General features: G+C 37.3%; 1 protein-coding gene across 8 annotated transcripts; it reads left to right on the forward strand.

The window, feature by feature from the left end:
• Nucleotides 1-3291: 3291 nt before the first annotated feature.
• LOC122302927 (potassium channel SKOR) lies at nucleotides 3292-20495 on the forward strand. 8 transcript variants are annotated; one of them, XM_043114400.1, is made up of 15 exons: nucleotides 3294-3510; nucleotides 3676-4000; nucleotides 5279-5503; nucleotides 5953-6016; nucleotides 7062-7105; nucleotides 7184-7401; nucleotides 8253-8548; nucleotides 14747-14827; nucleotides 15408-15506; nucleotides 16163-16384; nucleotides 16608-16793; nucleotides 17986-18061; nucleotides 18173-18467; nucleotides 19563-19684; nucleotides 20072-20495. In XM_043114400.1, the coding sequence occupies exons 2-15, from the start codon at nucleotides 3756-3758 to the stop codon at nucleotides 20311-20313; spliced, it is 2415 nt and encodes an 804-aa protein (XP_042970334.1). In that variant the 5' UTR covers nucleotides 3294-3510; nucleotides 3676-3755; the 3' UTR covers nucleotides 20314-20495. The 8 variants fall into 8 exon arrangements, 7 of the variants coding, with proteins under 7 accessions (XP_042970334.1, XP_042970335.1, XP_042970332.1 ...); XM_043114401.1 differs by having other exon boundaries at nucleotides 3295-3510; nucleotides 5279-5309; nucleotides 5406-5503; nucleotides 7062-7401; XM_043114398.1 differs by having other exon boundaries at nucleotides 3295-3510; nucleotides 7062-7401.
• Nucleotides 20496-20966: the final 471 nt, after the last annotated feature.

Below are 20966 nucleotides of genomic sequence, written 5' to 3' on the forward strand. Positions count from 1 at the left end.
CCCAGCTCTCGGCTTGGAACGGGCGGGCCAGTAGAAAGCCACTAGAATCCGACCAGTTGTATAAGGCCAGCGTCCCATCAAATTGATGCCCCTCTCAGGTTATAGGCTCGCGTTACCGAGCCCGGCGATTCTTTATCTCTTGTTGTGAGATAATAAAGTTTGAATCTCTTTGCTTCTTATCAATGTGGGATTGCCCTTCTCGTCGAAACCCAACTCCTCCCAAGTCAGTTTTTTATTCCTGAAACAGGCAGCGTTCCCTTTCCCAACTCCCTCGGTAATAATCGTCATTAGAAATACTTGGCTTCGGACTCCAGATAATTTTCTTAATGGGGAACTGTACATAAATAGGCATTAGGGGCGAGGAATCCCCCCAGTCCCTACCCCGAAAGGATTGAATAAAGAATTTATTACTCCTTTGGAAAGTAAATTGGGTTTATTGAGAATCAACTGGGGGGCTCCAACAATCACTCGATAATAATCGTAGCGGTATAGGGCACCGAAAAAAGGGAAGTAAACTCCATCTTTGCAGGAGATCACAGATCTAAACTCTCGGTTCTATTTATTTAATGGCATTATTAGTAGGGAGGGTGACTTGGATTCCTCGATATCTGAGTCCGCAGAGATTGGATTTGGATCTGTATAAGTTTGGATATGCAGAATCACATCTTGAATCTGTTAAAAGGGTCATGTAAATAATAATATATATGGAAGTTGATATATAGCAGTGGCTGTAGTAGTAGGTGTTCTGAACTTCTGATATTAATAGTAGGTAAATTAGGTGAAAACAAATAGGGAAGAAGCGGTGGGAGGGAGGGGGGCAAATGGCGATATGTGAGGAAAGCTAAGAAAAATGGAGGAAAGGACAGGGAAATGAAGGAGAGGAGAGCTTATTTCTGAAAACGACAACAACGCGCATAGTGTTAATCACTTGGCTACATCACACAGTACTGCTATCTCCATCTGAGTTTGCACTTGTTATATGCAACATACAGGGTTTTATTTAAGAAAAATAACCATCCATAACAAATCCCACGAGCAACATAAGCATGGCAATCATTCTTAGTAGACAGGAATATCAGCTACCTATCGATCAGTTTGTGTCCAAGGTAAAATGGCTTAAAATATGAACACTCTCTGTTGTGTGACACGGCAGATTTCCATTTCATATGAAGTGTATGTGATGCATGTTACCCCCCCGTTTCAGCCGTATTTTAGTAATAGAAGTAGTGCAGCCTCCACCATGACCAAATAATAAAAATGGTGCCTCTGATGTCAACTAAAACCTTCCCTTACTCGGGATAAGCACTTTTTTAAGTGAAAAGAATGGCTGCTTTTCGATGATGAGGACTCAAAAGTAGATCAAGGTCCCGGCTTCGAGAGTCTATCTCTCTCTTCTACTTGAGACCTTCAAGTTCTTGCCCGAACTTGAGTGAATCCTTTTCCTCGAAAAGTGATATTATCTACGTATCCACCTAAAATCGATTACGTTCTCTCCCACCTTCTTCTGAGCTCCTCCATTATATATGTTCTCCTACCCCCAACAACTACACGGTTCCTATATAATAGTTCCTATAAATAAGTGCAGTGTCTTATTGCAATAAGCAGTCAGAACAAAGTTGTCTTGTGTGGCCCAGTTTTAATATCTTTGACAATACTGATTATAGTGGAAGAGGCACTAATCCATGTTAGATAAAACTCTCACGAGGCTGACAAATCAAAGGAGCTACAGCCTCTGTTTCAATCAGCATCCTGAAAATGATCATGCCACACTGGCATTGATGTACCTAACTCTCCACCTTCTCTTCACTTTCCACTTTGATTAATTCAATAATTGGATCGCATTTTGATTTGGCAACTACATTAATGCATTTGGTTTAATTAATGTATGTCTTTCCATGACTAGCTTTTAAATATGCATTGCAAACAGCTGGTTTGAGTTCTTAATAGTAACTCTTCTTTCTCAAGAGAGAAAATAGTTTTTCAACTTAATTGAAGAAAGATGAATGATATTAATAATTATAGAGTGCACAAGTGTCGTCAATTTTTTTTTTTTTTACAGAAACACTAATCATATCTCCCTTGCTTAAACTAATTATAGCTAAAAATTAAAATTTCTCACATATATATATGTGTGTGCGTATGAACAAGTGGGATACTTTGATCTTAAAAAAGAATGATTAAAAAAAGAGGAAACCGTAAGCAAGCATTAAGCAGCCCCCAAAATGAATGATTCGAGACCAAAGCAACCCCAATAATCCATATGAGTCATGGTAGGCTGCCGCCCAACAATGACCGCTGGGTGTGTTGTCTTGCACAATTTGAATTTTTTTTTTAGTTCTTTTAAATTTTTAATATATTTAAATATTTTTAAAAAATAAAAAATACAAAAATATATTAACAATCACTTTTCTAATTATTAAATAAAAAAATTAAAAAAAAAACTAAATTGATGAACAGTACACTTAAGCGGCAAACTATCATTTTCCAATCCATATATATCTGCTTCACTGAACCACGCATTTGATTTCCTAGCCTCTTACGTGTTCCAAGCCTTTAAGCAACACTATAAGGACTCGTTTGGATAGTGAGAGTGTTTTATCTCATTATTATAATTTTTTTAAATTGCTACATAAAATATAATAAATAATTCAAATTAAAAAATAATAATAATGTTAAAAAATAATATTCTACCAATATATTTTTTAACTTTTATCTTAACTTACCGTCTAAATCACAATTAAATATAACAACTGATTGGAATCTTCATTCTTGGCCTCCATACCATTTATATCGGGTAAATATTCTATTTCCATTGTTCAACATAAAAACAAGTTTCTGTCACCCGTTTATAATGTTTTTAGCAAATTAGACCGCACACCACCCTAGACAAAAATATTGTATTGAGTATTTTATAACTTTCAATGATTTCTTAGTATTTTATAACAACTTGCTCATAGTATTTTATAATTTAAATTAAAAAAATATAAAAAAATAATACTGTTGCTCAATATATATAATATTTTGCGTAAAATTATAGTATTCGTAACACTCCTCTTCAAAAGTTGATTTTTATTTTTATTTTTTTATTTTGTTTATAATTTTCTGTCTGAAATTGTATCATCTTCGATTAAGATGATTGATGATTGATTTATCATATTTTAATATTTATTTTCTTCAAAGAAGACTAATATAGTAATATTAATAATAAAAAAATCAATTTAAAAACTAATAATGTGGATAGACGTTAGCATTAGATAAATTCTGACGGAGGCCAGCCCAGCAGCGAGTACCTTCTCATCTTCTCAATCTTTCTGTCACTTTCTTTTCTTCCTAAATTTCAAACCAATAATTGTGGACCTCAGGATCTCCGGGTAAAGCTGCGTAGCAATATTTGTACCAAACGGGAAGCCGTTTTAGACGTCGCTGGCCGCTCCCATTTCCCTCGTGATCCTTATTTCTTTTTTCTTTTTTCTTTTTCTTTTTCTTTTTGGTTTGCCATTTCTCCAAAAGGTATACGCACGGTTAACACTGCTCCATCCCTCCAATTTCGTTTTCTTTTTTCGTTTGGATAATGTGAGAGATTTGTGTATAGTTCCCTGGTTCTAATCTAACTAGTATTTAATATTCGAAGATGTAGTAGTAGGTCATCAATGCGCAGATTTCTTACTTGTGCAGGGAGTTTCGACCGCGTGCTGTTCATGACAGAACCGTTCGTACGGAGTCCTGGTTAGAATCGGATTCGGGCTTTGTAGGAGATGCCGGGAAGAGCGGCGAAGAAGAAGGAAGAGGAGGAGGAGGTGGAGGAACGGGTGGAGGAGGATGGGGAAAAGTACGAATTGGAGGAGCTGAGGGACCGGATCAACTCGTCGCGTGCAAGTCGGTTCAAACTGATCACGAACGAGTTCGGGCTCGAGTCAACTCGCCGCATATTCAGTCGCGAAAGCCTCTTCCACGGCATCCGAGACCTCTCTCGAGGTTTTTTCATCCACCCCGATAGCCGGTACCGCCTCCACTTCCCTCTCTATTTCTCTCTCGCTTTCATTTTTATATTATCGAAAGAAGAAGGTACCGGATGAGACCTACCGAAGATTTGGTTGGGGAATCAGCATTGAGCAGGTCGTTGTCATTTGGTTTTGACTTCAAAAATCTGAGGAAATCGAACGGCGGGAGGGTATACGGGGTGGACGAGGTGGATTTGCCTTTGCAGACTGAATAATATTTGGGTCATGGTCATGGTGTAAGCCTATAAGGCTTAGTTGTCGCTGGTGGACCCTTTTTTAGATGAGGACCCATTGACAGAGACTGTGAGTCTGTGGCTGCAATACTAGCTAGCATCGGTCTTCTTCCCCGTGTGTCCAAACCTCAAACTGTTTAGTCTGGGCTGCCAGTGGAAAACATGGGCCTAAGGCCCAAAAATAATTTGTTTATTGCTCCTCGTGCAGTTTTTTTATTTTTTTGGTTGAACTAACAAAAACGGAGAGGTAAGTCTAGCCTGAAATCGATAATACAAGTATAAATAAGGAGTTTGAAATCATACCCCTCTAGTGATATTCAACATGGTAAATACTAAATAATGAAATAGTGAACACTTAAGCAAAAAATTAAAAAAATAGAAAGAATACAGTAACCAAAACATAGGCTTTCTTTCAGAAATCAATTGGGTTAATTTCTTTCTTCCCGTCTTTTTTAAGGCATTTGCTAGACTTTCTTAAGAGAGACTTTCTAATTATGTTGTTTTATATAACAATTTTTTTTTTTCCCCTGAGGATTATCTGATTTTTGAGTTAGCCTCGTTACAAATTGGGCTAGGATTATCATGGCGAAATCCAGTTTGGGACCGGGTTGGCCGTGTGAAGGTCAGAAAGGCGTATCGAATGAAGACAATTAGAGTGGCTGTCGGCCACCTCTTTTCTGTTCATTCTACAAGTCATTCTCTTTTTCTTGGGTAACAAACGTAGTTATAAGAGACTGGAAGATGACCCGATATCATCTATAGCCCATGTACTTTATGATGTATTTCGGCCCTGTACCACCCATACCACTCCGGTTCAAATAAGTCGCCATTCGGCCGCTGGCTATTTCCTCTTAATAGTACAGTACGTCATTGCTTCACTGTTTGACTAATAAAGCTAAGTTCTTTTCGTTTTTCAATTTAATAAAGCAAAGTTCTATTACGTCTTTCATGCTACGTTCGTGTGTTTCATAATGTGGGCATTAACGCACTTGTATGGTTAATGAAACGAAAAGAAAACTGAGCATATATCGAAGTTCAATGCAGGTGGTATAGGGCATGGACAAAGTTCATACTGGTATGGGCACTGTACTCGTCATTTTTCACACCCATGGAGTTTGGGTTCTTTCGGGGGTTGCGCGATGATCTTTTTATACTGGACATTGTTGGGCAGATGGCTTTCCTTGTGGATATTGTTTTACAGTTCTTTGTGGCCTACAGAGACATCCGGACGTACCGAATGGTCTATAAGCGCACCCCAATAGCAATCAGGTCAGTTTTCTCTTCCCTCCACGATTCCCTCGGTTCTTAGACGTGTAAGCATGAGCTCGATTAATAAGGACCGGCTTTAAAACATTATGATCCATTTTTTTAATCATATTATGATCCATTTTTAATCTATCTTAAAAATTGCACACCCCTTCACCATTTATAGCAGAGGAAGAATTCTAGCGAAATTAAATGCTCTCTTTCTCTCTCTTGGGAAGACCGTAAAAATGCTGAGCTAATGAACTCTGAAGTTGTTCATTCACATTGGAAAGTTTGAAAAGTGAGTCCTAATCCTTGCACTCTGGCTAAAATGGCCTGACTTTAGTGGGAATATAACGATATGATAGATGGGATTATATGATCATAATTATGTTCTAGATTTACTAATGAATACGTTTTGCTTCTGTTAACAGCTGTGATATTGTCTTCGCTGTTTAAATTCTTGGTTGCAGGTACTTGAAATCTAGTTTTAGCATTGATCTCCTTGGTTGTATGCCTTGGGACATTATCTACAAGGTATCCCTCTTTCTATCTGTACTCTTATCTCTTATCTCTTATCACTTCTTTTTTCTCGCTTTTAGTACTTGATAAATTCTACATATTTCAAGACATTATTATGTTTTCTTTGTCCTCTGGTATATTTGGCATTTGCCATGTTTCTACCATCATCTTACTAAAGTTTATATTTTGTTTTTTGTTTTGAAAGCACATGCGCGTGGAAGAACATCTGACACTACCGAGTTAACTTCCACAGTTATTCTTTTTTTTTTTTCCTTGGTTTCTTTCGAAGCCCTTATTTTTTATTTTTTTAACCTTTCAATTTTCCTACTTTAATTTGTATTGTGGAGTTCGGAAAGATCAATTGACTATTCTCATAACATTCTAAGCATGAAAAGATTGATAGTTGCGGGCATTAGACTGTGACCTGCCCACTCTATTAATGGTGATGGAAATGAGAGGATTACTCGTTTTTTTCCCTAATTTTATATGGGTTGGATTTCAACAAATGACTTCAATTCTGTGCTAATTAACTGCAATGTAAATCTTAATGGATTAATAACTTGGACTGAAAAAAAAATTCATAAATCTTATCCTCGATAGTGTTTACTTATAAGTATGAAGTACATTTGCTGTACGGTAAAATAAAACATAATTAGTCAAATGCAATGTGGAGGATATAATATCCCAGGCTTATGTTGGGTTTCCAAGCCCAGTCCAATGTGAGGGACTTATCAAAATGGAAGAAAGAGAGAAGGAAGGAGGGGACAAATAGTGAGGAAGGAAAATAGTGTCATGAAAAAAGTGAAGATATGATATAAAGAAGAAAAGATAAGACATAAAGTAAGGGAGAAGCAGAGGATAAAAAGGCTTCCAGATTACTTTTAGGGGGACTGCTGCTTTGACTTCTTCTTGTTTAGTACTTCTAAAGAAATCTTTATGTTCGGATGGCTGTGTACAACAATTTCTACAGATTTCTAGATTTCATGGATAATGTTTTACAAAATATTTTTTTAAGTTGTTGCTCTTTCTGTAATCATTTTGAGCTATCTGTTCTGAACAGGCTTGCGGAAGAAGGGAGGAAGTGAGGTACCTTCTATGGATCAGGTTAAGTCGGGTCCGTAAAGTCACTGTATTTTTTCAAAACTTGGAGAAGGATATACGTATCAATTACATGTTTACCAGGATTATAAAACTTCTTGCCGTTGAACTCTATTGCACACATACAGCAGCCTGCATCTTTTATTATCTGGCCACCACTCTGCCTCCTTCTGAAGAGGGCTACACATGGATTGGAAGTTTAAAGTTGGGTGACTATAGTTATGCACAATTCAGAGAGATTGACCTTTGGAAGCGCTACACAACGTCATTATATTTTGCAATTGTTACCATGGCCACGGTTGGTAAGTTAATTTTTTTCACTTCTATGTCAATGAATAAAACCAAAAAAGTGATAGTGTTTTGTGACATTTGCCATATCATGAGTTGCATAAATCTACTATAGAAAACTGATAAAATGCTGTGGGGTCTGCAAATTTGCATATTTAACGAACTTCCTGCAAAATTGTTGCGGACTAACCCGAAGATCTAAGTAAAAGACTAACCAAAATATTACAAGGAAAGTATTTATTTTCTGTCCTCTTTTTATTTTTTATTTTTTTGTGTTAATCAAATGATGTTACATTGGCTACTACTGTAGAAGGAGGCATGAAAGTTTTGACTGTGCACTAATTTTTTTTTTTTTTTGTGCGTTACTCGAATACGTATGAACTTCTACTTTACAATGAAGCATCAGGCTTGATTTTTTTTTTTTTTGGTGGCCATAGTTTAAAGGCAATTTAAGGAGGGAATAGTGAGTACAAAAATGAAATTTTTTTATGCCTATGATTCGAGTCAAAAGATTCATATGTAAAAGTAAAAAAGAATGCCATGACAGTAACAATAAAGCAGTTCATTATACTACAGCCATTTACTCATTTGGATATTAAATATAGGAGTAAAACGGATAAAACTTGCGTCATATATGATAAATGCACATATATATATTACATTGTAATTAAGAGTTTTAACAGTTTGATTTCCAATCAAGGAACAAATTCATTTTTGGCCACTTAGTTATTTTGCGCTTGATAAGAAGCAGTTCTCCTTTGGTGCTTTAAGTGGCATTTAATTGAAGTTTATTGGAAATTTTATACAAATTGAAACTTCGCAAACTTTCCCATTGTGCTTATAGTAATGCCTCTTTCTATGGCAGGTTATGGAGATATTCACGCAGTCAATATGAGAGAAATGATATTCATCATGATATATGTTTCTTTTGACATGGTTCTTGGCGCTTATTTGATTGGTAACATGACAGCATTGATTGTAAAAGGATCAAAGACAGAACAGTTCAGGGACAAAATGACAGATATCATCAAATATATGAACAGAAATGGACTTGGTAGGGACATCCGTAGTCAAATCAAAGGCCACTTGCGCCTACAGTATGAGAGTAGCTACACTGAAGCTGCTGTTCTTCAGGATATCCCCATGTCTATCCGAGCAAAGGTAAAGTAGAACGAAAGATAACGTCAAAATTTCCCCCCATTTTGATGAATATAAGCACTAGAATAGCTATCTAATCTTTTTGATAGCTGATTATTGGCAATGCTTTCCTGTCAGACTTTTTTACAGTTCTTATTGTTTAGTATTCATTTTTTTGGTTTATGTTTTCAGTCCTCTACATTTACCCAAGACCGGATACTATTTTGATGGCATTTGTTAATGTGATGTACGGGTTGACTGATCAGTCGTTTGACTCAGTCAGCAACTGCATCTTTTATGTGCCCATCGTCTTAAAACTTGCACACTGTGCAGCACTGGTACTTTTAAGGGAGCCGTAATTTTATACTCTTCGATATGCACCTGATACTCCTCAAACGTGTCCATTGCGAAAAAGTTAATTTTATAATTCTGGAAAATATCAGATACTTTTTGGACTACTTACATTTACGCATGGTAAACACATTCAGCTAAAATAGAGAAAACTAATATACTTAAAATGTATTGATGAAAGTTCCCTCTCTAATTGTAAGGGTAACTTCAAATTGTTACGAATGGAGACAAAATAGTGAGTCATGCATTGCATGCACCAGCTACTTCAAATTCTATGCTCATTTAATACACAGAAAGGGAGAAGAAAATCTCAGCACCGAATTCAAAAGGTGTGGCTGCACCTTTTTCAACTGCTCCAGCTGACTGTCACTGATGACTCCCCATCCTTATTCTAAATAGAAGTGTTGTGATGAGGTGAGTGTGTAGTGCAGACAAGTATAGAGAGAAAATAAGTGAGTGTGTGCTGCGTGTAGAGTGGTGCAGAAAAGTGAGAATAGAGTGGGTGAGCAGAGAGAGTTTACAGAGAGAGTTTTTGTAAAAACTGTTTCATAGTAAAGTTACAGCAGCTGTGGACGTAGGCAATTGCCGAACCACGTTAAATTTCGTCTCTCCTTCTATTTAGAATCATCTCTGTCTTCGACCAGTCCCCAACAACTAGTATCAGAGCATGTTGAAGGACCGAGTGTGATTTTCGAAAAACTCATTCTTGAAACTTGATCGAAATCAAGTTTTGAAGGTACCACTAGATTCCTCAGATCGAAACGAAAATTCTGGTGGAAATTTCATCTTGAACGGAGCAAAGAGTAATACTCACGTGCCACACACGCCAATGAATGAGTAACGCCTGACGCGCCTCCCACGCGCACGCGCGAATATGAGGTTGAAGACGGATCAGCCCAATCATGCAACCCAATCTGGATCCATACTCGATCCAGACTGCTCCGACCCGCACGCCAGACATTGAGCCGAGCCGTGTTCCTGAGCCGAGCCGAAGTCATCCTGCCACATGTCACACTGGTTGGCCGAAACTTTTTTGGCCTGTTTAAACTCAATTTTGATCTAATTTTGACGATTTCGGACTCGTTTCCAGCTAATTTAAGTGTTTCGGACGCAACGGTGATATTTGTTTGTTCAAATTTGAACTCATTTGTAAAGTTATGGCTGGAGAAGAAGCTAAAGATGCTGGTATCGAGAAATTTGACGGTACAGACTTTGCCTACTGGAGAATGCAGATAGAGAATTATTTTTATGGGAAGAAACTACATCTTCCACTCCTAGGAAGAAAACCATATGACATGAGCGATGAAGATTGGAGTTTTCTTGATAGACAAGTTTTGGGAGTCATTCGATAACACTGTCAAGATCAGTTGCACACAATGTGGGAAAGGAAAAGACCACAGCAGATTTGATGAAGGCTCTATCAGACATGTACGAGCAGCCATCAGCCAATAACAAAGTGCATTTGATGTAGAATGGCAGAAAGAACTCCAGTTATTCAGCATCTGAATGAGTTCAACACCATCATCAATCAATTAGCTTCATTGGGGATTGAATTTGATGATGAAGTAAGTGCACTGATTGTTCTGGCTCAATTGCCAAAAAGCTGGGAGGCCATGAGAACAGCTGTTAGCAATTCTTATGGCAAAACAAAGATGAAATATCAAGATATTCGGGACCATATTCTTAGCGAGGAAGTTCGCAGAAGAGATACAGGTGAAGCATCAACTTCCAGTTCTGCCTTAAACCTCGAGACGAGAGGTGGAGCAGCTAGTAAAAGTTTAAATCGGGGTAGGTCAAAGTCCCGAAGAGGTAGAAGTAAATCTAGGTCCGGAAAACAAGTATAGTGCTATAATTGTGGCAAGATTGGCCACTTTAGAAATAATTGCAAGGAATCAAAGAAGAAGAATGAGCATGACTCTGCTAATGCCACAACAGAAGACTTCCAAGATGCCTTACTCCTTTCAGTCGACAACCAAATTGAATCTTGGGTGTTAGATTCAGGAGCCTTGTTCCACACTACAGCATACCGAGAAATCATGCAGAATTATGTCACTGGTGATTTCGGGAAATTTTACTTGGTAGATGGTGAAGCGTTGGAAATCGAAGACATGGGAGATGTATGAATCAATCTGCCCAATGGAAGTGCATGGTTGCTACAGAAGGTGTGACATGTTCCCAAGGTCATGAGGAACCTGATTTCTGTAGGACAACTTGATGCTGATGGGCATTCGGTACTATTTACCGGTAGCACGTGGAAGATAACAAAAAGAGCTATGGTAGTAGCTCGAGGCACAAAAACAGGTACTCTATACATGACTTCAAGCATTAGAGATACTGTTGCAATTGCTGACACAAATGCCAACCTATGGCATCAAAGGCTTGGTCACATGAGTGAGAAATGAATGAAAGCACTATTATCCAAGGGGAAGTTACCAAAGTTGGAATCAACTGATTTCGACATGTGTGAAGGTTGCATTTTTTGGGAAGCAGAAAAATGTTACTTTCTTGAAAAATGGTAAAACTCTAAAGTCTACAAAGTTAGAGTTGGTGCACACAGATTTGTGGGGGCCATCCCCAGTCGCTTATCTTGGGGGATCATGGTACTATATTTCCTTTATTGATGACTCAAGCAGGAAAGTATGAGTTTATTTTTTGAAAAATAAATCTGACACATTTGACACTTTCAAGAAGTGGAGAGCCATGGTTGAAAATGAAACAGGTTTGAAGTTGAAATGTCTGAGGTCAGACAATGGCGGAGAGTACATCGACGGAGGGTTCAAAGAATTATGTGCTGCAAATGGGATTAGATTTCAGAAGACTATTCCCGAGACACCGCAACAGAATGGCGTAGCTGACCGCATGAACAGAACTCTCAACGAACGTGCCAGAAGCATGAGGCTGAATTCAGGATTGCCTGAATGTTTTTGGGCTGATGCAGTTAACATTGCAACCTATTTGATTAACTGGGGACCTTCAGTTCCCTTAAAGTTCGATCTACCAGAGGAAGTCTAGAGCGGAAAGAAGGTAAATCTTTTCCATTTGAAAGTTTTTGGCTGTGTATCATATATTCACATAGATTCTACTGATCGTAACAAGTTAGAAGCCAAATCTAGAAAATATTTTTTCATCGGTTATGGTGATGAAGAATTTGGCTATTGATTTTGGGATGATAAAAATCGCAAAATCATCAGAAGTAGAAATGTGATATTCAATGAGCAGATTCTGTACAAAGCTAAGTCACAAGCTGAACCTGAGGAGCAGCCAAAGAAATATGAGGTTGTTGACTTTGATGTTACTCGAGTCAACATTGATCAGAACGAGGATCAAGAGAATGATGATACACAGATCGAACAAAGTACACTACTCACTGTTATTCGAAGATCTTCAAGGATGATCAGGCCACCACAGCGGTTCTCACCATCTCTACACTACATCCTGCTAACAGATAGTGGTGAACCGAAAAGTTATGATGAAACTCTACAAATTAAAGATTCGATCAAGTAGGAGAAAGCCATGCAAGATGAGATGGAGTCACTGATGTCAAATCAGACATGGGAGCTAACTAAGTTTTCAAGAGGTAAGAAGGCTTTGCACAACAAATGGGCGTACAGAATTAAGGAAGAGCACAATGGTAGCAAGCGCTACAAAGCCAGAATGGTCGTGAAGGGGTTTCAACAAAAGGAAGATGTCGACTACACAGACATTTTCTCCCTAGTTGTAAAATTGACCACGATCAAGCTAGTGTTGGCAATTGTGGCTGCAGAGAATCTACATCTTGAGTAGTTAGATGTGAAGACTGCATTCCTTTATGGTGATTTGGAGGAAGACATCTATATGCACCAGTCACAAGGATTCTCAGTGAAGGGAAAAGAGAATCTAGTTTGCAAACTGAAGAAGAGTTTGTATGGCCTAAAACAAGCTCCACGACAATGGTACCGAAAGTTTGACAACTTCATGTGCAGTAATGGATTTACAAGACTACAGGCTGACCATTGTTGCTATATGAAGAATTTTGACAACTCTTATATTATCCTACTGTCGTATGTGGATGATATGCTTGTTGCAGGGTCAAGCATCGAGAAGATCAATAAACTGAAGAAGTAGTTGTCAAAGCAGTTTGAGATGAAGGATTTGGGTGCTGCAAAACAAATTCTTGGTATGAGAATTATTAGAGACAGGGCTAATGATACTCTTAAGCTCTCGCAGGAGGAGTATGTGAAGAAGATGCTCAGAAGGTTTAACATGGACGAGGCGAAACCAGTGAGCACACCCTTAGCTAGTCACTTTCGACTAATTAAGGATCAGTCGCCAAAGACGGAGGAAGAGTAAGAATGCATGAACAAAATACCCTATGCATCTGCTATTGGTAGTCTTATGTACGCCATGGTCTGTACAAGGCCAGATATTGTACAAGCAGTGGGAGTTGTGAGCAGGTATATAAGTAATTCAGTAAAATAGCATTGGGAAGCAGTCAAGTGGATTTTGAGATATCTACAAGGTTCTTCAGATACATCACTATACTTTACAAAAGCAGGTTTAAAGCTACAGGGATATATAGATGCTGATTTAGCAGATGAAGTTGACAGCAGAAAAAGTACTATTGGATTTGTGTATACGCTGGGTGGTATAGCTGTATCGTGGGCTTCTAAGTTACAGAAGATTGTTGCTCTCTCAACTACAGAAGCGGAATACGTTGCTATAATTGAAGCAGGGAAGGAAATGGTTTGGTTGTAGTCATTCTTGGAAGAATTAGGAAAGAAGAATGAAAAAAGTATTCTGCACAGTGATAGTTAGAGTGCTATTTTTCTTGCAAAGAATCTAGCCTTTCATTCCAGAACAAAACACATGCAGTTGCGATACCATTTTATCTGATCTCTTCTCGATAGTGGACAGCTGATACTTGAGAAGATAAGAGGAACAGGGAACCCAGAAGACATGCTCACAAAAGTAGTTACTGCTGACAAACTGAAACTGTGTGTAGTTTCAGTTGGCCTCAGTACTTAAAGGCATGACTTGAAGTTGCTGTGATGGTTAGTATGAGGATATGTAGACTCATTTGTCTCCAAGTTGTAGATTGTTAAGAATGGAGACAAAATAGTGAGTCATGCATTGCATGCACCGGCTACTCCAAATTCTATGCTCATTTAATGCACCGAAAGGAAGAAGAAAATCTCAGCACCGAATGCACCGAATTCAAAAGGTGCAGCTGCACCTTTTTCAACTGCTCCAGCTGACTGTCACCGACAACTCCCCATCCTTATTATAAATAGAAGTGTTGTGATGAGGTGAGTGTGTAGTGCAGACAAGTGTAGAGAGAAAATAAGTGAGTGTGTGCTGCGTGTAGAGTGGTGCAGAGAAGTGAGAATAGAGTGGGTGAGCAGAGAGAGTTTTTGTAAAAACTGTTTCATAGTAAAGTTACAGCAGCTGTGGACGTAGGCAATTGCCGAACCACGTTAAATTTCGTCTCTCCTTTTATTTAGAATCATCTTCTCTGTCTCCGACCAGTTCCCAACACAAATTGCGTTGAATTAGATATCATGCTCCACCACTTTTGTGGGGCAATATGTGTCTGTATTGAAGATTAATATATGTTGGGGTGTGTGTATGTGATAATATGTGTGTGTCTCAATGCATGTATGTATGTGCACCTGGATTCTAGATCTATGGAAAACTAAATGAAAGGAACTGCTAGCTTCCCATTGCAAAGAAACATTAAGTGAAATTTGATAGTACCTAGAATAGCCTACATGTCTCAAACTGGGCTTGATGTTGATGTTGAACCTCTTATATCCCACATCGGTTGGTTGATTGAAATGAATTACTTTGTCAACCAGTTTGATTTACTCAAAATGGATCAACTCTTCCTCGCAGATTTCCCAAACTTTATACTTGCCATACATTGAAAAGGTTCCTCTCTTTAAGGGATGCTCTTCAGAATTTATCAACCAGATTGTAAGTCATTTTCTTGCCATTATACAAATCTTTATATATTATACCGACTCATTTTCACTATTTGCCCTAGATGATGGTCTTTGTTTGCCATTAATAATATAAATCAGATTTAGACACTAGGATATCATTGAAAAGTTCATTTTTCTTTGGGGTCATTTGTAGTTCTTTTGGACACCAACTTTTATTGCTATTTAGCACAGACACAGACATCAAACCTGGGTGGGACAGGAAATAGCAACTTTTCTGAAACATGAGATGAACACAGCATGGGCTTGAAGTTTGTGTGTGTCTGTGTTTGAGAACATGTTTCATTTCTTGATGTCAGAAGTCACATATTTCAACCTAGGTACCAAAATGTGGATAGAGGGATGTCAATGTAGTGCTCTAGCATAGATATGGTGTTATAAAGGCTACCTCAATTTTAGTTAACTTTTGACATTAATGGTGGTGAAAATTGGGAGTGTGAGTGAAGATCACAAGTATTGGTGTTTAATGTTTCATAATCTTGGGAGTATTTTCTTTGCTACATTGAAATCCTTGGCTTCATGTGATTCAGAATTTTTTTCATTTAATGTTGCAGGTTATTAGACTCCATGAGGAGTTTTTTCTCCCAGGGGAAGTGATAATGGAACAGGGAAATGTGGTAGATCAACTGTATTTCGTCTGTCATGGTGTGCTGGTATGATTCTGTATTCTGTAGTCATTACTTTTGGTCATTTCGTTTGTTGAACATTATGGTTTTCTTTTCTTTTTTTTCCCTTGTAATATTTCTTAGATATCTCTATTATACTAAAGTCTGCATATATGCTTAAGCATGTTAATAGATTGTCATCTCTAGTCTGTTTTACTAATAAAAAAAGGTGTTCACCTCTAGTCTCTAGATCATTGTAGTTTATTTGCCTATATTGTTTTTTTTTTTTTTTGATAGGTAAAAGAACAATTATATTAATGAGAATGAAATAAGCAAAGCCTAATACACGGGAACTATACAAAAGAAAAGCCTAAATACATTCTAGAGGCGCTAAGATAAAGAAAGGCAATCGTGGACAGTAGTTCCATAAAGTACAATGGCTTGCCTATATTGTTTCAACATGATGCACAAAGCTTTTAGTTTGCACTAGGTCTCAGAATGTTACAAGCATACATTATATATACATCCTCTGAGTTGTTCACTGGGTCAACTTCTTTCAATTTTTTTTTTTTTTTTAGATCAATTCATTATGCCCACATATATTGTGATGTTCCACTAAGTTGTTTCTGAGAAGTTTGGGATATAAATTCTGACGTTTTCAACCAGCATAGATTTACAATACCAACATAATTATTCCTGTACAGGAGGAGGCAGGCAGAGGTGAAGATGGAATAGAAGAGACTATTTCATTACTAGAAACTAACAGCTCATTTGGAGTAATTTCTATACTTTGCAACATTCCTCAACCCTATACAGTTCGGGTTTGTGAACTTTGCAGGCTTCTGCGGCTTGATAAACAGTCTTTCACAAATGTACTAGATATATATTTTTATGATGGTCGGAAAATCTTGAACAACCTTCTGGAGGTAATTAACTCTTGCATTCCACACTCTATCTTAATTCCTGAAATTTCTGCCAGCAGCAGCAGAGTTTAGAATTGAATATAGAAAGATTTTAATACCAGTCTTCCCAATTCAAGGAGGTTTTTTTTTTTTTTTTTTTTTTTTTTTTTAATTTTTAAATCTTGTATAAACTTGATATTGATTTTCTAGTGCGTCAATAAGATGCTAAGTAGACGATAATTTACAGGGAAGCGATAGCAATCGAATTAAACAATTGGAGTCGGATATCACATTTCATATTGGAAAACAAGAAGCCGAGCTTGCTTTGAAGGTGAATAGTGCTGCTTATCATGGAGATCTGTATCAGCTAAAAGGTTTTATACGAACTGGAGGTGATCCCAACAAGACAGATTATGATGGAAGGTCACCCTTGGTATGGAACTACTTGATAATGTTTCAGACTTGTCTTGTACTTCAGTTTGCTCTTTTGTTTCACCTTGTTCTCTAAGATTTATTGTATATCAAAATATCTTGGAATAGTTGACGGAAACTGTTCTTAGTTTAAATTGAATGATTTATATACTGGAGATGGAATGCCATTTGCCCAATTGTTTTTATCATTCTTGCTAACTTATTGGTTTCAAAGCAATCTCTTAGCTGTGCATCAATTAGCCGGTTAGTTCTCTATGCCAGATCCGTTGCTGAAATTGCATTTGGAATGCTTGGATCTGCAGCTGTTTAGAATTCTTTATCCAAAAGCAAATCCCAAATCCATGGATTTTCTCTTGAGTTTGCCATTATGTTTTGTTAAACCTTGAAAGCTGATATTCCCTTTTCTCCTTATGAGTTCTGACTGGTGGCATTTCAGAGAAGGACCCCTTTTGTTCTAAGATGTTGCAGCAATTTTCCCACTGATAGCAGATGCCTTAACCTTATATAAGTCTTTGAAACCCTACGTTATCTATTGAATTCAGTCCATAAGTAAAAAAAGCAAAGATTTTTTCTGCATTTCCCTATAGGAATGTGTGCATTTGAGATGGAATTAGCTATGAGACATGTACCGAGAATTTTTAGTTTCCAATTGAAGAGCAGTGTTTTCCTTCTGCAATTCTTAATTGCAGCAGCTCTGATTTTGTAGATTGGAGCCTCATAAGTAATCTCATCTAGCTCGTATTGGGGACACTGATCTTTGATTTGCACAAAATCATGCGGTTGAAATTATTAAATCCAAAATTTGGGCACCCACCTGATAGTTTACATTGTTATCTTGCAACATTAGTTTAAAGAAAGGGTGAGTGTCACATCTCTTTTGCTATTAAGGAGCATCCAGATAAGTTTTTAAATTATGCATTTTGTATGTAAGCACACACTTGCACGTCTTGCCAGATGTTTGTATATGTTGTGGGGTGATGGTAAATTGGTGCGTATACAAGTATGCAATTAGAGAAGGCGCTGCAATTGTATAGCTGTACTGAAGTTTATTTCTGGGATAGATTCATGGAATCACAGTGATAGGAGCAACTTAAGTTGGGAAAATTTTTTGGATTATCAAAGAAATTTATATCATAAAAATTTGAGGAGAAAGAAAGCAGTGCTCAAGTCTGACGGGCCTTTGATTTGAACAGCATCTTGCAGCATCAAGAGGACATGAAGATGTCACACTTTTCCTTATTCAGGAAGGAGTAGATATCAACATTAGAGGTAGTTTTCTGATATGGTAAACTATAATATATCTATGCAGCTATGCTTTGTAGAAGTTTTACTCTGTTAACGGTGTCATAGTATCACATGGCTTATATTCGTTTTCTGTAGATTATTTTGGGAATACGCCTTTACTTGAGGCCATCAAGAATGGGCATGATCGAATTGCTTCTTTACTATCTAAAGAAGGGGCCTCCTTGGAGATTGACAATCCTGGTAGTTTTCTTTGTATGGCTGTTGCAAAGGGGGATTCAGATTTTCTTAAACGGGTTCTTTCCTATGGAATAGATCCAAATTCCAGAGACTATGATCATCGAACTGCACTTCATGTAGCTGCCTCTGAAGGATTATATTTGATGGCACAGTTGCTTTTGGAAGCCGGAGCCAGTGTCTTCCCAAAGGACAGGTGCAATTCAAATATTCATCTTTCTTTTTGGTTTTATCCTCTAGGACACTTGCAAGTTCAAGAGTTCAGCTAGTGAGCCTACTTGCAGTTCTTACAAAAGCCGGATCCACACTAGATATGGATGAATCCTTCCAGTAGATCACTTTACAAAAGCTGTTTGATCCTTCAATACATGGCAGTTGTAGTTTTCATCCTTTCGCAGTGTTTGTGGTGCCATATTTTCTTTCCTTTTAAGAAAAGAGGAATGAGATATTTTCATCCACAGTTGATTAGCTTATGTTAGGCTATAAATTAAAGTAGTTTATGTTAGAATATAAATTAAATGATCAAATCATATCAGTTTAAATTATTAGGTTAATTGGTAATTAAACATGGTATAAAGCGAAGGTCCTAGTTCAAATATTGATTTTACATTTCATCTCCCATTTCAATTAAATAGTCAACATGTTTGGCCAACTTAAGCTTCTGGTTCAAAGAGTTTCTTACCTTTTTCTTTTCTTCGATCGGCACTGAGGGAGGAAAGGGAGGCCATCTTGATCCTTGTCTTCAATCGGCACTGAGGGAGGGAGGCTAGGGTTTCTTCGGATTGAGAGAGAGAGAGAGAGAGAGAGAGAGAGAGAGAGAGAGAGAGAGAGAGAGAGAGGTACATGGAAGAGAGAGTGGGTTCGGCTGGGAGACGGGTAGGTTTCACTTTTCATTTTGTACAAAACCGGTACCCGGTGTCTTAAAACATAAACCGCATTTCATACCGGATCCGGATCGCATATACCCGATTTTTCATAATACGGGTTTCAGTCCGGATTTAATCCGGTCCGGAACCCGTAACCGGATATCCGGTTATCTGGGTTCTGGACCCATATGAACACCCCTACTTGGGAGGGTCTGGAGTCTAGACCACACGAAGGGAAGTGTTAGCATATAACTGAATGTTTAAATTCACTATTTCTTACCAGCTTATTGTTAATATTTACTTATATAAACTAAACTATTTCTTAACAGCTTAAGCTTTTAGAATAATATTAATAGGTAATTTAACCGTCTATTTTACTATTTTAAACGGTTTATCAATTTTTTTTGGCCATTTGTCCTCTGTAGGTGGGGAAACACCCCAATTAGTGAAGGCCGAATGTGTGGAAACAAGAAATTGATTCGTCTACTGGAAGATGCAAGGTCGGCTCAGTTGTCAGAATTTCCCTATAGCTCTCAAGAAATCCCAGGTATTGGAAAGCTCTTTGATTAGCTTTTACTAAGCTAACAGATGGGCTTATTAAAGAAAGGAAAAAAAAAAAAAAAAACGCTAACAGGTTTCCTTTTAAACTAAACCATAATTTAGTAGTGAGATGCCGAATTTCACTGTCATTGCCACCCACACCCTCGATCTTTTTTATTTGCCTTTTCCATAGTGTATTAGATTGTCGTCAAACAACCTGTGTAATCATAGTTTGAATACTAAGTAGATATCATCTTGTTCTTTTTTTTTTTTCTTTTATCGGTTTTCTCTCCCGTGTCCTGCTTAACAGCTCTTTTAAGTAGTCTTTTCTTTGTGCTGCTTTCTCAGAAAAACTAGTGGGAGTTAAAAACTGAATTTCTGTTGCCATCTACAGATAAAGTGCACCAAAAAAAATGCACGGTATTCCCCTTCCACCCATGGGATCCCAAAGAACATCGACAACACGGCATCATGTTGTGGGTTCCGCATACAATTGAAGAGCTTATCCGAGCAGCATCAGAGCAGCTAGACATTTCAAGTTGTTCTTGTATATTATCAGAAGATGGAGGAAAAATTATTGATGTAGACATGATTAATGATGAACAGAAGCTGTATATCGTCAGGGAAACACATTAATATTTTGCTAGTTTTGATAAAAAAAAAACAATATGTTACACATATTGTGGTGCTTATGTTAGTTTAAGAGTGCATTTATCGTTGATAAATAAGGTAAATTTTGATATTTGTCAGTGTTGGATTTAAAATCCTGTCCCTGGTACGGGCATTATACATATGTTCAGCCAAGTTTCACGTGATAATAGCCTTTTTCGTCCTGAATGAGTATAGCATATGTAGTCCCACATTAGGTTTGATTTGGATGGAGCTAGAATTTATAATTTCTCAAGTGAGTTTCAGTTGTAACAACGAATGGCCTTCCTTTCCACCGAAAAAAAAAAAAAAAAAAAGCACAATGAATGTTCTTTTTAGACGATAAGATCATATATTTGGGCTTTCTTTGAATGATTATATGTTGTATTCTCCAATTGCATGTGGGCTTCTTTTAGGGCTTCGAATAAAAAATATTCAGATATTGATTTTGTCCTATGTAGGGCTACCAATAAAAAAAAGAAAAAAAAGAAAAAAAAATACTTCTTGAACAGAAAAAATAGACCGACAATCTTGGCCATTTGTATATATTTTTCTAATTTAATGATTAAGAAATTAATTATTGGTGAATTGATATTTTTTTAAATAATTTATAAAAATTTAAAGATGTATAAAAAATAATT

This window comes from Carya illinoinensis, chromosome 3 (assembly GCF_018687715.1).
Source record: "Carya illinoinensis cultivar Pawnee chromosome 3, C.illinoinensisPawnee_v1, whole genome shotgun sequence".
NCBI lineage: Eukaryota > Viridiplantae > Streptophyta > Magnoliopsida > Fagales > Juglandaceae > Carya > Carya illinoinensis.